This window comes from Entelurus aequoreus, linkage group LG16 (assembly GCF_033978785.1).
Source record: "Entelurus aequoreus isolate RoL-2023_Sb linkage group LG16, RoL_Eaeq_v1.1, whole genome shotgun sequence".
Lineage (NCBI taxonomy): Eukaryota > Metazoa > Chordata > Actinopteri > Syngnathiformes > Syngnathidae > Entelurus > Entelurus aequoreus.
In genome coordinates this window covers 36,459,429-36,480,650 of record NC_084746.1, presented here as the reverse complement: position 1 = coordinate 36,480,650, position 21,222 = coordinate 36,459,429, and the positions used below count along the sequence as shown (strand labels likewise).

At 40.0% G+C, this 21,222-nt stretch overlaps 1 protein-coding gene across 1 annotated transcript; it reads left to right on the top strand.

The window, feature by feature from the left end:
• Positions 1-2,685: 2,685 nt before the first annotated feature.
• Positions 2,686-20,188, top strand: LOC133631210 (uncharacterized). Its single transcript, XM_062023370.1, has 22 exons — positions 2,686-2,893; positions 2,973-3,832; positions 3,898-3,972; positions 4,084-4,183; positions 6,760-6,851; positions 8,616-8,675; positions 8,759-8,892; positions 8,961-9,117; positions 9,521-9,660; positions 12,875-12,970; positions 13,037-13,148; positions 13,218-13,309; positions 15,550-15,728; positions 15,786-15,864; positions 15,936-16,082; positions 17,019-17,089; positions 17,147-17,269; positions 17,597-17,719; positions 17,920-18,000; positions 18,813-18,897; positions 18,970-19,111; positions 19,848-20,188. Exons 1-22 carry the CDS (start codon positions 2,686-2,688, stop codon positions 20,097-20,099), a joined length of 3,408 nt encoding a protein of 1,135 aa, XP_061879354.1. The 3' UTR covers positions 20,100-20,188.
• The last annotated feature ends 1,034 nt before the right edge of the window (positions 20,189-21,222 follow it).

Sequence of the window (21,222 nt, the reverse complement as noted above, 5' to 3'; positions counted from 1 at the left end):
AAAATTAAAATATTTTTTTGCAGTTTATGTAAAAAAATATATTGTTAATGCATTGTATACAGTATATACATGTACTGTATATTCATATATTACTCATTGTTAAAATCGGCCCTCTGAGGCCAACCATAACTGCGATGTGGCCCTCAATGAAAACGAGTTTGACACCCCTGGTCTAGAGGTACCCAGCAGTCTCTTTTTGTTTATGCTATTAAAAAAACAGAATGCAAGTGTCACTTTTGTTACTGCTACTAAGCAACCGGACGCCTCAATGCTGCCAGTCTGGGTCCAGGTGGACACCACTAGCACCGTGTGCAGTATTAATGATGGTGCAGAAACACAACCTGTTCAAGAAAGCATATGTCAAGACAGGAGGGGAGAGAAGGTCTGTACTTACTTGTATAGGTCAAGCTTGGAAGCATTTTTGAAATAACTTTTTTTTTTGGCAGGCCAGAAGGATTATGTAAGTATATTGTATGTATATGTGTGAGATGTAAGTGACTTCCTGGAAATGTCAGGGTTAATACAACATGCTTAATTGCTAGTGTACAATTTGCAATGCTCTCTGTGTTTCTGTTTCTTTACACCGGCTATTTATGTGGTACAGTTCCTCTTATTTTCCTTGAAAAATAACCTGTGTTGTTGGAATTGCGGTGCCATAGTTACAATTCACCAACACAAGTATGTTGTACTTACATGTTTTAAAGAGAGCCTGCACAGTGGACATTTGTGTTTAGATGGATGGCTATTTTGTTCCGAAATCCTAAATTCTGCATACATTCAGTCAGATTTTGCATGAAAAATAATGAATAATGAGAAGAATACAAGCACATTTGTAGCACAATGTGATATTTTTTGGAGTGGAGTAATACAATAACTGCAGTCTTCGTATGATCACAGAACATGTGCAGAGTTGATTGATTGAAACTTTTATTAGTAGATTGCACAGTACAGTACATATTACGTACAGTTGACCACTAAATGGTAACACCCGAATACGTTTTTTAACGTAAATCAATTCATGGTTACAAAACCCAAAACCATTGAAGTTGGCACGTTGTGTAAAGAGTAAATAAAAACAGAATACAATGATTTGCAAATCCTTTTCAACTTATATTCAATTGAATAGACTGCAAAGACAAGATATTTAATGTTCCAAATGAGAAACTTAATTTTTTTCTTTGCAAATAATCATAAACTTAGAATTTAATGGCAGCAACACATTGCAAAAAAGTTGTCAGAGGGGCATTTTTACCGCTGTGTTACATGGCCTTTCCTTTTAACAACACTCAGTAAACGTTTGGGAACTGAGGAGACACATTTTTGAAGCTTTTCAGGTGGAATTCTTTCCCATTCTTGCTTGATGTACAGCTTAAGTTGTTCAACAGTCCGGGGTCTCCGTTGTGGTATTTTAGGCTCCGTATTGCGCCACACATTTTCAATGGGAAACAGGTCTGGACTACAGGCAGGCCAGTGTAGTACCCGCACTATTTTACTACGAAGCCACGCTGTTGTAACACATACAGAATGTGGCTTGGCATTGTCTTGCTGAAATAAGCAGGGGCTTCCATGAAAAATACCTTGCTTGGATGGCAACATATGTTGCTCCAAAACCTGTATGTACCTTTCAGCATTAATGGTGCCTTCACAGATGTGTAAGTTACCCATGCCTTGGGCAGTAATACACCCCCATACCATCACAGATGCTGGCTTTTCAACTTTTCACCTTTGAACAGTCGAGATGGTTATTTTCCTCTTTGGTCCGGAGGACACGACGTCCACAGTTTCCAAAAACAATTTGAAATGTGGACTCTTCAGACCACAAAACACTTTTCCACTTTGCATCAGTCCATCTTAGATGAGCTCGGGCCCAGTGAAGCCGGCGACGTTTCTGGGTGTTGTTGATAAATGGCTTTGGCTTTGCATAGTAGAGTTTTAACTTGCACTTACAGATGTAGTGACCAACTGTAGTTACTGACAATGGTTTTCTGAAGTGTTCCTGAGCTCATGTGGTGATATCCTTTACACACTGATGTCGCTTTTTGATGCAGTACCGCCTGAGGGATCAAAGGTCACGGGCATTGCCGCTTATGTGCAGTGATTTCTCCAGATTCTCTGAACCTTTTGATGATATTACGGACTGTAGATGGTGAAATCCCTAAATTCCTTGCAATAGCTCGTTGAGAAATGTTGTTCTTAAACTGTTGGACAATTTGCTCACGCATTTGTTGACAAAGTGGTGACCCTCGCCCCATCCTTGTTTGTGAATGACTGAGCATTTCATGGAAGCTGCTTTTATACCCAATCATGGCACCCACCTGTTCCCAGTTAGCCTGTTTACCTGTGGGATGTTCCAAATAAGTGTTTGATGAGCATTCCTCAACTTTCTCAGTCGTTTTTGCCACTTGTGCCAGCTTTTTTGAAACAGGTTGTAGGCATCAAATTCCAATTGAGCTAATATTTGCAAAAAATAACAACGATTACCAGTTGGAACATTAAATATCTTGTCTTTGCAGTCTATTCAATTAAATATAAGTTGAAAAGGATTTGTAAACATTGTATTCGGGTTTTTTTTACCATTTACACAACGTGCCAACTTCACTGGTTTTGGGTTTTGTATTATTACCTTGTTACTATATGACTCATATGTTACATTAAAGACTTACCAATACTGTGGAATAGTGAGTCATGGAGGAGAACCCAGTAGAATCTGATGACGACGTCCAGAAGGCGCACAGGACCACACTTCTGTGGGAAAAGCAAATTCAGCAAAGCATTGTGGTGGACCTCAGCGAGGATGAAAGCCTTCACCTCAGTGACCTGCAGGCTTCTTCTTTAGCTTTTCATCTCACGCAGGAGAAGTGTGCAAGGTCAGAGGCCAGTGTCCATCTCAATGGTGAGTCTTCGTGATGATGGCTTGAGAAAAAAAAGACACAAATAAGAAGCATAAGAGATCCTAATGTGGTTGTTTGCAGAAAGTGCTGAGCGATCAGTTGTGGATGATACCTACTCAGGTTTCAGTGTGGTCAGGAGTGAGAACATCCACTCAAACTTGCAAAGACACAACACCATGCAAGATGAGGAGACTATGCACCAGGAGTATGAAGACCCGGGGCAGAATACCAGCGATGAGGATCAGGAGGACCTGCCATATGACGGAGAGCTGGGCAGTCCTTACTTCACCCGTATGGTAAACGTGATATCTGATGAAGGAAAAACTGTGCTTCAGTCGCCTGAAAATGTGGAGAAACAAGCAACTTTACCGCAAGAGGTTGCCAGTGAGGGAGCACCAACACACACCCGCCCTGCAGTTGACCTCAACCAGCTGTTGCTGCGCCATTTGGTCCGGGAGGATTTGCTGCCGATCGAAGCGGAGACTCTACCAGAGGTGTCCCTGCTGGAGAGCGTAGACGACCTTCTCTGCAGCGCCTCAACATGCGTCAACACTGCGGCGCTGAGCAGTATCTCTGAGAGAGAGAAGCCTTCCGAGGAGACATATCCTGACAACACCAGTCCTGAGCGCAAAGTGTGTGATGTTCTCACCAGGGATGTCTCTCATTTGCGCAGAAGGTCCTTTGGCGACATCAAGTACGGCCAGGGTCAAGTCCATTACCCGCTCCCTGACTTCTCCAAAGTAGCTCCTAAGGTGAAAATCCCAAAGGCTTCCACTTGTGTTCCTCAAGTCCCCAGTCCTATGATCAGGGCCCAGTCCTCCCCGGAGATGTTAGACGTGATCAGCAGAGTCCTGGAGGATTCAGGCCAGCCATCAGAGAATCCTCAACTCTTTAAAGACACACATCAGCAGACTGGTCCTGCACCGAGGCATCACCTGCAGGTGCAGCACACATTTATCACCTCTTCCTTGTACTGTAGGATACATGTTTTCTTCATTCTCTTCAGGCTGAATATGATAAATTACTGGCCAAATATGGCCAGGCTGAAAATCTCATAGACAGAATGAGGCTGGGAAGCAAAGTAAGTAAACATGCAATACAGGACGTCTCAGTGATCGAATTAAGTCTGGCTTTTACGTAAAAGACAATCATTGGTACTTTAACTTAACTTTAAATGCTGCGGTTTTTGCAGCCCTCTTCCGACATTTGCATTGAGAATGAGGAGAACGATACAGCAAACCTAAAGGAAGGAAGCCATGTTGGACCTGTAGCATCTCACATTCCAACACCAGGTAGGTTTCTCTATGACATCTGATATTACAGCAGGCGTTGCTTCGACGACTGCGAACCAGCGGATTGTTTCCGTGCAGGTAAAGGGGATCAGATGACTCGATTCTGGTTTCATCTTTTTCTTTGCTTTTGGGTGCCTACGTTACATGAGAGCCACTGCCTGTAAACACATTCACTAGGTTTCCATGCACTAAATTAGTCCGATTTCTCAAATAGTTTTTTTTTGTATTTTCACACACATGTGTGAAGTCCAAGTGTCCATGCACACTCTCTAATCCACACTTTTTCTGCAGGCGAGCTACTTTTCAATTGACCAAGTGGAAGGGATCTACCTCATTCATATATATAATTTATATTTATTTATTTATGAAAGAGACGTTTTTGTTAGCAAGCTAAATGTGTTTAATGATAATACAAATATGTTTAACAATCCTTTCTTTCATGAAGACAAGAATATAAGTTGGTGTATTACCTGATTCTGATGACTTGCATTGATTGGAATCAGACAGTAGTGCTGATAACGTCCACATTTTCAAATGGGGGAGAAAAAACTCCTCCTTTCTGTCCAATACCACATGAAAGTGGTTGCTTTTTGCCATCTTATTTGTCCAGCTTCTACACTCCTTTTTATACACTTTACAAGAAATACATTGGCAGCAAACTCCGTAGCTTGCTAGCTTGTGCATGCTAGCTTTCTGAGACTCTTATTGTGTTAGCGCAAACAGTTGAAACAGGGCTTTTATTGTGAAGATAGGAACTGTGTGGTCGGTTTTTAGAGTTTTGATGGCAGGTACGGCGCGAGAGTCTGTTGAAATAAAAATTGTTTCTCGCCTTCCTGTCGGTCATTTTTTCTTAATAATGATCTGGCAGCAGCCAGCGTCATCTCACAAGACCCTCGGGTGCCGTGAATGTCAATCAAGTGACGAAAGTGACGGGTTGGTGAAGATTGATGATCGCTAATTTTTAGGTCTATTTTTTTAATGCCTGGATGGCGATGGACTGACACACCCTCCACCATCGACCGCTGTCTCCCCATCGACGTAATGGGCACCCCTGATCTATTGCGACTATTTGTCATACACTGTGTGCCTCCCGTACACTGAGGGGCGCTTATTTCCTTTTGGTGCGGATAAATGTATTGCTTTTCCGGTTGACCTATGACGTCACACATCTTTGGTTCCTTACAAGTTCAAACATCTTAGCTCTGTTGTACATGATGTCCGCTGTAATATCGGCACATATTACGTCTCTAATGGCTATGTTGATGTTAAATAACAGACAGCATTAAGACATGATCTTAGACTGCGCCACGAACATGACGCTATTACCAAGAATGTATCGGAGCAGATGTAAGTAAGTAAGTAAATTGTATTTATAAAGCGCTTTTCTCAGATAAAATGACAAAGCACTGTACAAAACATAGGAGAAGTAGAGAAGTAAAACAACAATTCAATGAAAACAACATAAAAAGGGTACAAAGTGGATTAAAAATGATAGTTAAAAGGTGCATTAACTAAAAGCTTTACTAAAAAGAGAAGTTTTCAAATGTTTCTTAAAAGTGTCAACACAGTCAAGATCACGGAGGGACTGGTGCAAGTTGTTCCAGAGTCTGGGAGCTATAGTCTGGAATGCCAGGGTTTTAAAATGACTTTTTGGGATCTTTAGAAGACCCTGGCCTGAAGACCCTGAAGAGTAGGGGCATAACAAGTCAGTAATGTACTGAGGGGCCCTACCATGAAACTGAAGAGTAGGGGCATAACAAGTCAGTGATGTACTGAGGGGCTCCACCATGCAACTGAAGAGTAGGGGCATAACAAGTTAGTGATGTACTGAGGGGCCCCACCATGCAACTGAAGAGTAGGGGCATAACAAGTTAGTGATGTACTGAGGGGCCCCACCATGCAACGCACGGAAAGTCAGGACTAAAATCTTCAACTGAATTTGACTGGAAGGCAATGAAGACTGGATCAAATGGGGGTGTCATGGACTGTTCTGGGTGCACCGGTCTAAAGTCTGGCAGCTGCATTTTGTACCGTCTGAAGTCTCTTTAGTGTTGACTTGTTGAAAAGAGTGAAGAGAGAATTACAATAGTCAATACCAGTTGAAATGAACGTGTGAATGATCCTTTCCAGATCCAATTTTGACAGCAAATGTCTCACTTTAGAAATATTTCTGAGGTGATAAAAACAGTTTTTGGTCATTTTTATCGGGAGCAATGCAGGTCCGAAGCAAAGAAAGACCGGTGAGAGAGGGTTTTTTTTAAGGAAATTTGGACGGAGAATTGTGTAAACAAAACTTTAGAATGTCTCGAAGTGCACTCATAGGGCTTTGTGGATTGATGGGAGGAGTTTTAAATCCGAAGGAAAAGACAGTTTGTGCTGTTCTGGACTATCTTGCCAGTTGTGTGGAATACAGCTACTTTTCAAAAACCGAACAAGATCAGATCAAGGTGTTTCCATGGGTTGTAGAATGCTTATTTAGGACCAAACTATTTAAGGAATCTGACTAATTTAGTGCATGGACACATACTGATCAACATTCTAATACAAAATATCACTCTATATGTTTCATAAAACAGTTGAAAATCAGGTGATCACGTCCGATGAGGCCAGTGATGCTGAAAAAATGGCCGCTGAGCTGAGAGACATTATCAGCCAGTTCATGCAGACGGTGAGTTTTAGAGCCTGTCCTCTCAGTAACGTTTATGTCTCGTTTTGCTGGCGGCTTGAAAAAAATAAATGCATCTACATGGAGTCATATCAATAACGTGTGATGTCCACTGGGTGAAAATGATGTAATACAATGACTCGCCACAAGTGGTGCTGTAAGGAGACACAGACCAGAGCTGTGTATAGAGCAGTGGTTCTTAACCTGGGTTCGATCGAACCCTAGGGGTTCGGTGAGTCGGGCTCAGGGGTTCGGCGGAGGTCAAGACACACCCGACTCATCATGTAAATACAAACTTCTCCCTATCGGCGTATTACGGATACGGCAACAGCAGAAGTCACACTGATTTGCAGGTGTGTAATTTTTTGTGACTTTATGCACTGTGTTGGTTTTGTTGTTTGAACAAGGTGATGTTCATTCACGGTTCATTTTGTGCACCAGTAAAACAACATGGTAACACTTTAGTATGGGGAACATATTCACCATTAATTAGTTGCTTATTAACATGCAAATTAGTAACATATTGGCTCTTAACTAGTCATTAAGTACTTATTAATGCCTTATTTGGCATGGCCTTATTATAAACCTAACCCTGGCCCTAACTCTCTAACCCTGACCCTAACCCTAACCAAATAACTCTAAATTAAGTCTTTGTTACTTAGAATATGTTCCCATAGTGTCCAAAAAACTCTAAATTAAGTCTTTGTTACTTAGAATATGTTCCCCATACTAAAGTGTTACCAAAAACATATGACTTTGTCTTGGAATTTGAATTTAATTTTTTTCACTAAAGAAGGGTTCGGTGAATGCGCATATGAAACTGGTGGGGTTCGGTACCTCCAACGAGGTTAAGAACCACTGGTATAGAGTATGGCCAACTAAACGAGAGGCGCCATCTTTGCTACCAATGATGTGTGCGACTGTGCCCATAAGAATGCAATAACAGTTGTTCTGACAATAGTTTTCCTGATTAAATCAACCAAAGTAGTCTAGTCTAGTCTAAATATAATTCTAAACACTCTCCAGGTCATAAACTTACAATAAAACATGCTTTTATTGCGTCAAAGTATAATTTATGGCCGTATTTGATGCACTCCGCCGCAACATTCATGCAGTGTTAAGTCACCATCTAATATGCTGTTGCCACTACTTCAGAAAGTACACAATGGACACAAATAAACGTAATACCCTCATTTTGCCAAAATCCTCAACAGCTTTGGACCAACAACTCGACTTGTGAATCACAAAACAAATGAACTGGTACTCGGCGAGTCTAAAAAAAATCAGTGTGCCAATCGATCAATTTAAAAGACATTTGGCAGACTCACAGATAAATGTATAACTTATATTTATTATTTATATTTATACAGTACAGGCAAAAAGTTTGGACACACCTTCACATTCAACGTGTTTTCTTTATTTTCATGACTATTTACATTGTAGATTGTCACATCAAAACTATGAATGAACACATGTGGAGTTATGTACTTGACAAAAAAAGGTGAAATAACTGAAAACATGTTTTATATTCTAGTTCCTTCAAGATATCCACCCAGCAGCATCTCAACGTTGTTTTAATGTTTTGCTGGGAGGGGAACGACGCTATTTCACAAAATGTTGCCTATCATTCCTATTGTTTAATCAAAAGTGCCTCAAAGGACTTTCCAAACTCACAACAACATCCCCTGATTGAAACCCAACATCCGGGCAAGAAAAACTCTAAAGACCCGAACTTGCACTGCTCAGCTGTTGGTCTTTTTCCCGCAGGTGGATGACTTCAAGCAGAGAGTGAGCAACAGGTCGCTCAGCACAAAAGAGCAGCAAACGGTGAACACTTTTTCAAATGTGTTCCTGCATGTGCCTGAGCTTACTACGGTCTCACTTGCTGTGTGTGCTCAACTTTCTCTTAGATGTTGAGGAGCTTGACGGAAGCCCAAGACCAGTTGGAAAGAAAATACATGAGCAAGAAGGAGGAGCACAGATCTCTGGAGATGCAGAATAATCTGGGCCTGAGCAGAAATATTGGATCCTTCGACCCAAACAGGTTCTTCACTCTTGCGTTTGTGCATGTTCAGCACGGTCTGCTAATTCTGCTTATTTGCATGTGTGCAGGCTGGTCGAGGGAGATATTTTCAGGGTGGGCATGCACCTCGAGGACATAAAGGAAATGATCGACAAAAACATGTGCGAGCAGATCATCCCTCCCCTCTTATTATCTACTCCAAAGGCAGTGACCATGAAGACCACGCCTCCATCGTCACTACATGAGGTAACACACACAACTTAGACTTAGACTTAGACAAACTTTAATGATCCACAAGGGCGTAGCACCACATTCTGGGCCTCCATACACAAAAATCCTAATGGGGGCCCAACCCTAAACCCAACGCCACCGCCCTGTACACACTTGGTATGTTTACACATATGTTAATCGTTCGACAGCCCTAATTTTAATACATAAAAATAATATTACATGGATTATATTGGATCTCTTTTTGTACAAACACATTATTGTCTGCAGTTGAGTAATCAACAACAAACATGAAACATTTGCATTAAATGTTGCTGTTTTAGGAGTGTTCTGAAAGCGCTGATTGTACGTTTACATACATTTGATGCTGCAGGCTGTGTGGAAAAACAGCTCTTAACTTGGACTATGTCTCATGTTTCAGGGCTCAAGTGCAGCTTTGACCACTGAATGTTTGAAAATGGCGACACAGACGAACACTGAAAAACGCACCAGTGGAGAAGATGAGTTATTAGACGAAATGAGTGAGCTCATAACTGATGACGTATTAAAGAGCAGCAACAGGTGAAGATCATCTATCCAACCATTTTCTACGGCTTGTCCCTTTCGGGTCTGCGGGGGGGCTGGAGCCTATCCCAGCTGCACTCGGGTGAAAGGCAAGGTAGACCCTGGTAAAGTCGCCAGTAGATTATAAATCATTGTGACAGCGCTACAACAGCGCCTCTGCTGGTCGCAGCCAAGTAGTGCACAGCATTGTGCTTCAATTGCAGCAAGATTAACAACAAACTCCACAAAACAAAATAACAATTAATCAACTAATTTAGGGCTGCAACTAACTATTTTGATAGTCGACTAATCATTGACTATCTTAACGATTAGTCGATTAATCAGCTTATGAATGTTTATGAAGCTCCTTTAAATGCAGCTTGAGCTATTTTAAGCATGTGCTAACTCACAATAAAGACAAAAAATATGATAACAAAACACATTAGGCTATTACAAACCCCAAAACCAGTGAAGTTGGCACGTTGTGTAAATGGTAAACAAAAACAGAATACAATGATTAGCAAATCCTTTTCAACCTATATTCAATTGAATAGACTGCAAAGACAATATATTTAATGTTCGAACTGGTAAACTTTATTTTTTGCAAATCATTTGAAATTTTATGCCTGCAACATGTTTCAAAAAAGCTGCCACAAGTGGCAAGAAAGACTGAGAAAGTTAAGGAATGCTCATCAAACACTTAAATGGAACATCCCACAGGTGAACAAGCTAATTGGGAACAGGTGGGTGCCATGATTGGGTATAAAAGCAGCTTCCTTGAAATGCTCAGTCATTCACAAACAAGAATGGGGCGAGGGTCACCACTTTGTGAACAAATGCGTGAGTCCAACAGTTTAAGAACAACATTTCTTAACGAGCTATTGCAAGGTCTGTTCTAGGCGCAAAGTTCAAAAGCCAGCATCTGTGATGGTTAGGGGGTGTATTAGTGCCTAAGTCTGTGAAAGTACCATTAATGCTGAAAGGTACATACAGGTTTTGGTTTGATTGAAACTTTTATTAGTAGATTGCACAGTACAGTACATATTCCGTACAATTCACCACTAAATGGTAACACCTGAATACGTTTTTCAACTTGTTTAAGTCAGTGTCCACGTTATTCAATTAATGGTAAATTCAATTCATGAAGCAACATACAGTATGTTGCCATCCAAGCAACGTCTTTTTGATGGACGCCCCTGCTTATTTCAGCAAGACAATGCCAAGCCACATTCTGCACGTGTTACAACAGCGTGGCTTCGTAGTAAAAAAGTGTGGGTACTAGACTGGCCTGCCTGTAGTCCAGACCTGTCTACCATTGAAAATGTGTGGGGCATTATGAAGCTTAAAATACCACAATGGAGAGCCCGGACTGTTGAACAACTTAAGCTGTACATCAAGCAAGAATGTTCAAAAATGTGTCTCCTCAGTTCCCAAACGTTTACTGAGTGTTGTTAAAAGGAAAGGCCATGTAACACAGTGGTAAAAATGCCCCTGTGCCAACTTTTTTGCAATGTGTTGCTGCCATTAAATTCTAAGTTAATGATTATTTCCCAAAAAAAAAATTGTTTCTCAGTTGGAACATTAAATATCTTTTGGGTTTTGTAAATGTTGTCAATTAAAGTGCTGATAAAAACAAAGTATACATTTTTATGTAAACAAAGGACAGTCATAATATCAGCATAAAAACAAACAACAAGAACAGAGCTTCCTCAAAAGTTGTCTGTTGTTAGCTAACAAGCTTTTTATCATACCAAGGACAAATACTTACATGCCTCCTTTTTGAATGCTTTAAATGTCATACTGCCGTGAAAAACAAGGTTCGTTGTGCAAATTATGAACGTTTGTGTCTTTTGACGTGTTTATGGTGAAATGTTGCCATACTGTACTTTCAATGTTTTGCTGGTGGTGTTGGCAGCCATTTTTCTCTTCCTGTTGATTGCCAGTCACCGGTCAGTCTGAATCGCACATATTCCATTTCCATTCTGAAAAATTCTACTGATGACGTCACAGACTATTGGATTTGCCTGTGAAAATTTTTATTATTGATTTTTGTCGACAACTTCCGCACCCCTAATGCGCATCTCTAGTCCTTATGCCAAATATTAACGGTAAGCCTTTTTTTTTTGTCCTGTCGGACAAATCATATAGTCGATGTAGATGCCCATATCTGCTATACAGATTTACTTTACAAAATAGAAATGTTGGATACTTATCTTGTGCCTTATTTGTATTTGACTTTATTAAATGTATTTATATTATTATTTGGTGCAGCCGAACCGGAGCAGGAGGGGATAGAAAGAGAGGAAAAAAGGAATGCGGAGGGGGACAAAAGGGGACAAAAGGGGGATAAGACAGAGACAACAACAACAACAACAATAACAACATCAGCGAACAGGATATGTACAAATATGATAGTAAAAGTGATGGCTAAGAAGCAGTTAGTGAAATAAATGTTAATAATACAGAAATGACAAAGAACATTTTTACACTACTAATGGAGCAATACAAATACCAATAGAAATAACACTATTGATAATGAATAATAACAGTAATTACCTCTATTATCAACAATACAATTGTTTCAAATGCAAAAATACATATATGTAATGATAACTTGAAATACAAAAGAAAGCAGATAAATGGAGGGGAAGAAAGAGAAGCAAACTATATTAACCTTGTAGATTGTTATAGTAACCATGGGTTAAGCTTTGTCAGTGTGCCGTGTGTTACCAAGTTTCCCCTAAGGGAACAACATTAATATACTGTATGTTTGATGAAACGTGATTATACGTATGAGTGTATGTATGCATATGTGCTTGCGTATGTACAGTATGTGTATATGTATGTTTGTACAGTGAATGTATATGTACAGTATGTGTATATGTATGTTTGTACAGTGAATGTGTGTGTTGATGTACAAACTTTAAATGTGTGTAGGTACAGTATGTACTGTATTTGTCTATGGATGTGAGATCGCAGGTACCTATGTGTGTGTGTATGTATGTATACAGTATATGTATGTATGAATAATTGTGTGTACGTGTGTACGGTACACCTTTGACTGTAATATCTAAAGTAGCCATTCATCTTGTGTATAGTGCTCGTTAGTGTGTGTGTTCATAAAATAGGCATGTTCTCAAGCTTCCTGCTGGAAGATTGAGTGTCAGGTACCGTGTAGGTGTTCGGTTCCATTGAGCCCAGCTAAAGAGTGTTTTTGGAATTGTGTGTACAGGCTTTCTGTTTTCCCTGTGGAAGGGCACCCAGAAGCTGAAGGTGAAGCTGAGAGAAAAGCAGGGATAGGTAGCAGTCAGCAATGGACACCTGGAAGGTCAGTGTTTTTATGGATTCATTCAATTAGTATGTTTTATTAAAGCTGTAAACATGTTTGATGTAGTGGTACCCAGGATGGTATTCAGAACTCAAACCTAGAATGTGACTTTGTGGATGGTGTCAGTCTGCTTGTGGGCTCCTCTTCCCCTGATGCATGCTCACCATCACTATCACAGGTATTGTAAAATATAATTTCATGTTATTTCGCATGGTTTGACAACTTAAAGTATTGTTTTCTCCTTGAGGGAATTGTTTGCAGAGAGACAGACAGTGGTTTCGGGAGCTCCTACTTTATTAAATTGGGAGGGACATTGCAGCCTATTTCTCCAACAGAAAGGTACAAAGTTGTCATTTGTGTATATTTTACTGTATGTGTTTGTGTAAGGGAAAGGGTGAACACTTGGCAAAACAAGCACCCCCGATGTGTTACTTTACATGACAAATGTACTACATGGTGATGCTGCTGGTAAACCCAAAATGAAACCCATTAAAACACTTTATGTAACTTTAATCACCACAAAAGTTGGCCCACGTGTTTAAGGGACTGACGAGCGAGCATGTGTGTGTTGAATTTGAGCAAAATCGTTTGAAATACATGGCTGCCATCAAACAAAATGTATTTACAGGGGAACAAGTGGAAGTTAGCTGACAACAATGAGCATTTGTTTTATGGTTCACTTACAGTACATAGGGATGGGTAGCGAATTCGGTACTTTAATAGGTACAGGACGAATTCTGCCGGTACTACCGTGTATCGATTCACATAAAATCAAAAGGTGCCATATTTCGATACCTTTGTTACACGTGACATCACGTCCGGTCGCTCAAACACTTGGCGGACAAACAAGTACTCTAGCAACCCTCAGAGCGGATTGTCTCTAGGTAATGTTGCAATGTTCCATGCAAACAAATCAAGTATGTCTGATAGAAAACCTCTCAAACGTACAGTAAGACTCCACTTTGTCTTTAAATGTGCTAGCTCGATGCTAATTTACATTGGATTTGCTATCGACATAATTCTGGTTAGCATTAGCAATTTTCCGTGGCGATTTCAATACCTCCAAAATTGGTAATGACAACCACAACTACAATTGTAAAGCATGTTACAATTACCCAGCTAGAGTATAAAGTGCAGTACTTACAGTACAAACACTTTTTAGTTCTCAACAAAAGACTAGATTCAGCTCAATGACAAAGACTACTCCCTGACTAAGCAACACACCGTATTCCAGACCTGGGCAAAATACGGCCCGCGGGCCACATGCGGCCCATTATGATTTACAATCTACATAATTTTTTTAGACCTAACATCAAAACTGTAGCCGCCATTATGATGTGCAGTGCTGTTTTTAAATGACCGTAAGTCTTGAACTATAGAAAGTATTTCAATGCTTGAAATCTGCGCTTTTGGGTGTTATAGGAGTTATTATGGTAATCTACATCACAGCAGCTCAGACAAGGAACAAACCAGAGTGGGTGGGGTTTGTTTTCAGAGCAGCCAGCCCGAAACGTGTGTCAGAAATAGATGCGGAAGCACATTTTTATGTGATAATATATCATATTGTAGGTGTTTATTACACTTTGCCTTCATATGTTGCTGTTTGTTACATTTTTTTTGTGTTTTTCTTGATTGTAAAAGATACACAACTATCGAGAAGCTGCTCTGAGAAGTAAAAGAGGAGCGATGTTCATATGTTGTTAATGTTCAGTGTTTTATTGCTCATAGTTAATATTGTAAATCCCACATAAAAGAGGAGCGATGTTCATATGTCGTTAATATTTGGTGTTTTATTGTTCTTAGTTAATATTGTAAATCCCACTTTCTTTATTTTCATGTACATTTTGGGTGTCCAATTCAGTAAAAAAAAAAATTAAAATTCCATTCCGTTTTTTTGAGGTGGTCTGTCATAACTTTTTTAGAATTCTATCGGACATTGTGACTTTTGGTATTAGTGTTCCTGAAAAAAAGGCAGCCAAACACACATACTGTACAGCAGGTTTTTACAGCTAAATGTGTATGTATCATTTATTGGCCCCCCAGACACATTTTTTTTCTCTCAATGTCGCCCCCGAGGCAAAATATTTGCCCAGCTCTGCCATAGTCTCTACACGACTGCTATCTAACGTCTTGGAATTGCAACTGCATGCAAAGCCTACTACATAATTAAATGAGAACAGGAAGTGAAAATACGTGTTAGTAATTGCTATGAAGTAGAAAATGGGTCGGATTAAATAGGCTTTGCTTCTTCCTACTCCTTTTCTGACATGTTGTAAAGAAAAAAATCTAAAGATGTCAACTATGTGATGTACAATATTGAAACTGTAGACATAAACTTCAACTTTAACTTCAACAATAATATATGTATAGCATTTGCAAATGACACTCAGAAGTATTTAAGATTTAAAAAATGGACATCTGTATTCCAGTATGACCTTCATCTTGTTGCTGGATTGTCGCTTTTCTGTGGTTTGCTTTATGTGCTTTGTGCTTTTGGCCACCAAGTGTAGACCTTTGTGACAACATCATGGTTCTACTCTGATGTTTCAGACCCTAACTCTTTAAAAGCCCTTCTGCAGCGTTCACAGTGATGGACTTAGTGCCTCAGACAGCGAAGGCTCCTCCCTCAACCTGCAGACAACCATCCATCCATCAGATGCGAACAGCTGGCAGCGGACCAGCGTCAATTCACCGGTACGAGCAGATGCGGTGGATCTGTGGGTGCAAAGTACCACTAAAGACTCAGTCAAACTGCTGGGTAAGTTCATTTTTCCACCAAAAATGTGTACATTTTCTCATTCTGTGACCTGAACAGGCTCTGATGCAAGCCATCACTACACCTCTGAAGCTATGAATGGAGAACCGAACAAACAGCACCAGTGCTCCTGTGATGGGTTAGTAGGACCTCACACTCTTTTAAATGTATTTTTCTTTCCCAGTAAACACGCAAGCTGTGTGTGTCCAGTGTGGTTATCCAAGCTTTGCAGGAAGATGTAAGAGAGCTGAAGAAGAATCTAGAAGGTCTGGCACAGAAGATGGATTACCTGGCCTTTAAATACAGGCAGGAGCGTAGGTCCAATTCTAAACCAAGGACCTACCAGAAGCTATCTAGGTCAGTCGGCTTGCAGTCCCGTGAAGCTTACCGTATCTTTCGGACCATAGGGCGCACCGGATTATAAGGCGCACTGCTGATTAGTGGGTCCTGTGAAAAAACGTCCGACCGGAACTTTCTAATAACTAAAGTTCCGTGGGTGAATTATGTAAACTCACTACACCGGTAGTATTACTGCTTCCATAGCGAGTCTAATGACAGATATAAGTAAGAACTTTCCACTACTTATATTAGAAATGGCAACAGTGGAGGAGGAATGTCCCATAACAAGAAGATAGAGAAAAAGAAGAAGCTTATCGACTAGGCGTCTCCACTGACTACAATGGCGGACGAGGGCAAATTTTCAGGACTTATGTAGATCCCAAATACACATCAGTATGTACCAGAAGTTAAGGAAAGTTGGTTTTTGCATAATATTGCAAAACAAAATGCCAGATAATATGTCTGCTAATAGGTGTAATTTTGCGGTCCATACACACACCATAATAATACTCGTATGTTGAAGCAGAGTACGTTGGAGTACAGTAGCCATAATGCTCCGACAATCCATCAAGCGGTGCGGCTTCATAGCTTACCAAAGTCGTACTAAAACATTTTGACAGATTTTTGAGTGCCTTGTGTAATGTTTTATATTCTCAATGGAACATTTAAAGTTTTGGTGCTGTTTACTGGTGTCATCTTGCAGTCTACACGTATCTCTTGTGTGACTGCCATCTACTGGTCACACTTATCATTACACCATGTACCAAAGAAAATAGCTTCGAGGTCGGTAAGCACAACTAGAATTATTCCGTACATTAGGCGCACCGAGTTATAAGGCGGACTAACGATTTGTGAGCAAATGAGAGGTTTTTAAGTGCGCCTTATAGTCCAAAAAATACGGTACTCTAATAAACGCAACCTATATTTGTAAATGGTGTTATTAACATTTGGCAGATGGCAGCAAACGAGTCAGTTAAGACGGGAAGACTGGATTTCAACAGATATGGACCCAAGCAAGAGCAAAGGTACAGTAAAAAAAAAAAAATTCTGTATATAGGGTACTTACATTGTGGTTTCTCCAGGAACGGACAGTAGTTGCACATCCTGCTCTGAGATGACGCTGCGCTTACACTATCCACCTGCGGGAGGCGATAGAGGCAATTCAGTTTCAGGACAATTGCAGGAGAAGCTGCAAACCAATGGAGGTTAGTGTATGTTTCAGCACATACATAACATAATAGGGCGTGGGAAAACACACTATAATTTTTTTTTTTTACAATTTAAAATGTATTCCAATTTTTTTTTTTAAGTACATACCAAGGTTTTTTGTGAATTAATCATAAAATATTGAGAATCCACACAAAAGTTTAAATTAACCATTAACAAATGTCCTGGATAAACACATGTGTTAATAAAATCACTGAACAATCATATCCCATTGAAACAATATATATATGCTAAGTAAATGCAGGATCAAAGAGCAAGGCACAGTAGAATCTATAAATACAGTACTTACATTGTGGTTTCCCCAGTGGCAGACAGTAGTTGCACATCCCGCTCTGAGATGACGCCGCGTTTACACTATCCACCTGCGGGAGGCGACAGAGTCAATTCAGTTTCAGGACAATTTCAGGAGAAGCTGCAAGCCAATGGAGGTTAGTGTATATTTCAGCACATACATAATATAACATCCATCCATCCATTTTCTACCGCTTGTCCCGTTCGGGGTCACGGTGGGTGCTGGAGCCTTATCTCAGCTGCATTCGGGCGGAAGGCGGGGTACACCCTGGACAAGTCGCCACCTTATCACAGGGTCATTAATATCATTTTCATTGGGTTTCTTTTACTCCACAAGTATCAGATGGAAGCACCTTTGGTCTTATGGAATCTTGTTCGAAGAGAGAAAGAGACAATCCTTCCAAACAGAGGACACAGAGTAAGTGAGAATGTTATGACCTCCTTATTATGTGCATTTTTCAATATTTGATACAGCATGCAACCTGATTTTCTTAAATTGGTATTAGAAATGGGCATGATGATTAGACTATTAAAAATGACAGTAATGTATGTTGATATTGTGGAAACTGACAAAAAACTAGTACTGTTTGCTGGATGCTGTTGTGTTTATTTTATGGACTGAAGGAGAGCTGTACTCTCTGTTAAAAAGCATTTAACTTATTAAAACATAAAAATATTACCTTTTTTAAACAAATAATGTAATTGCAACAACAATGTTAAAGCCTTACATACCATTTTGTTTCGGAGAAATATAACCTTAGAGGAAAATCTAATTTAAAACATTTGTATGCACATGCAACACTTAAAACTTTTAGCATATCAGCATGTGGAATTAAATGATGGAATGGATTAAGCAAATAAATCCAACAAAGCACCAATATGATTCAGTTTAATAGACTGTTCAAACTACAAGTGTTCACAAAGTACACAGAAAAATAATTATGATGAACATCCTGAACCCTTTTTTTTTTTTGAGATAAAGATTATGTATTTAATATTTGTTTACTTACTACGGTATATTACTTATTTATTTATTCACTGTTCTGTTACAGAGAACAAGGAAATGGGATAAAATTGCTACAGTATGAAAAGGGGTAGGATTAAATAAGCTCAGCTTCTTCTGACTCCTTTTCGGACATGCTGTACTGAAACAACTGGAAATATGTGATGCATTACATTGTATTGTATGCATGTTCCACATAAACTGAAACTGAACTGTTTCTGCACCAGAGGCCAACTTGGAAAGATGGTGTCCGTCCACCCAAAGAGCATTTCTCCAGGTCGGCAATGCTTCCTCCTGCAGTCTACCTGCCAGGTATAGACTGAGCCGCAACATCACCAAAAAAGATGTTCCAAAATGACTCTTTACATTCCTTGTTATATTCAGCTACGAAGTGACGGAACCTCCGGTTTATTCCTTGTCTCGACCCCGGAAGCGTTCCACCCATTCGGACACAGCACTCCTACCCAGCAATGTGTACTTTCAGCAGACACTGTCAAGGCCTGGCAACAGACAAACCGGAAGAAAGGTGCTGGTCACTACCCTTATTATCATAACTTTGCAACCTTTTACAACAGTGGTGCCCACACTTTTTCTGCAGGCAGGCTACTTTTCAAATTACCAAGTGGAGGGATCTATCTCATTCATATATATAATTTATATTTATTTATTTATGAAAGAGAGGTTTTTGTTAACAAGTTAAATGTGTTTAATGATAATAGAAGCATGTTTAACACATATAGATTCCTTTCTTTCATGAAGACAAGAATGTAAGTTGGTGTATTACCTGATTCTGATGACTTGCATTGATTGGAATCAGACAGTAGTGATGATAACATCCACATTTTCAAATGGAGGAGAAAAAAGTCATCCTTTCTGTCCAATACCACATGAAGGATGAAGCAGCGCTTTTATTGTGAAAGTAGGAACTTGTGCGGTCAGTCTTTAGAGTTTTTACTGCAGGTACGGCGGAAGAGTCTGTTGAAATAAAAAGTGTTTCTCGCCTTCCTGTCGGTCGTTTTTTCTTATTAATGATCTGGCAGCAGCCAGCGTCGTCTCACAAGACCCTCGGGTGCCGTGAATGTCAATCAAGTGACAAAAGTGATGTCTTGGTGAAAATTGATGATGGCTAATTTTTAGGTCTATTTGTTTCATGCCTGGCTGGCGATCAACTGACACACCCTCCACCATTGACCGCTATCTCGCGATCAACCTAATGGGCACCCCTGCTTTATGACATCATGTTGCTCTGTTTTTGTTTAAAGGAGGGCATCAACGCCACTTTGTGCCACGCTCTCGAGGAAGCTCGCAACCTGAATAAGAAAGCAGACCACATGTTCAGGAGACTGACAGAAGACCTGGTCCAAGTTCAAATCTTGTCGCAGGAGTGTGTGCAACATTCAGCCAGTAGGAGGCAGGACACGACTCATCATGGAAAACAGAGCAGCTGGACCAGCAGAAACACATCTTCTGAGAAGCTGCGTAATTGTAACTTATTTAATGACGAGTATTCATAGCTGTTCTGCTATCTAATAAAAATAACTACACCAGTTGACATACACGCTGATAACTTAAATGTTTTAATTAACTCCTATGGCGAATATTAGTCATGCCATTGCTGTGGACTCCACAAAATCACATACCTGTAGTCTACTGGTCTATAGCATTGATTCCAAACTGGTCTTACCCACAAGTCATGGTGCACTTTTCTAAATTACACAACATAAGGCCACAAATGTCGACGTTTCATATATTTCTGTATTCAGAGCACACAATCCTTCACAGCATTCATAAAGTACACTGTACCTATCCAAAACTGAAGAAACCAAACCACTGCATGTATACATACAAGTTAAAAGTTGACATTTAATACAATTAAATGTCAAGAATGCATGGAAAAAGGCCACATACCGTATTTTCTGGACCATAGGGAGCACCGGATTATAAGGCGCACTGCCGATGAGCGGGTCTATTCAGCGCTTTTTTTCATACAAAAGGCGCACCGGATTATAAGGCGCATTAAATGGGTCATATTATGATTTTTTTTTCTAAATGTAAAAGACTTCCTATTGGTCTACATAACATGTGATGGTGGTTCTTTGGTCAAAATGTTGCATAGATTATGTTTTACAGATCATCTTTAAGTAGCTTTCTGACAGTCGCTTCAGGATGCGCCGTTTTGTGAGCAGTCTTATTTACGTGGCTCACCTTCGACAGCATCTTCTCCCCGTCATCTTTGTTGTAGCGGTGTAGCGTGCAAGGACGGGAGTGGAAAAAGTGTCAAAAGATGGAGCTAACTGTTTTAATGACATTCAGACTTTACTTCAATCAATAACGGAGCAGCATCTTCTCATCCGTGGCTCACTAGTACAACAACATCGCCGGAAATGTGTCCCGTGAAAAACCGTCCGACCGGAACTCTCTAATAACTAAAGTTCCGTGGGTGAATTATGTAAACTTACTACAGATTTTAGCGCTTCCCATAGCGAGATATAAATTTGAACTTTACACTACTTTATATTAGAAAAAGCAACAGCAGAGGATGAATGTCCCATAACAAGAAGATAGAAAAAAAGAAGCTTATCGACTACGGCATCGCCACGGACTACAGTGGCGGACGTACAAAATTTTCAGGACTTA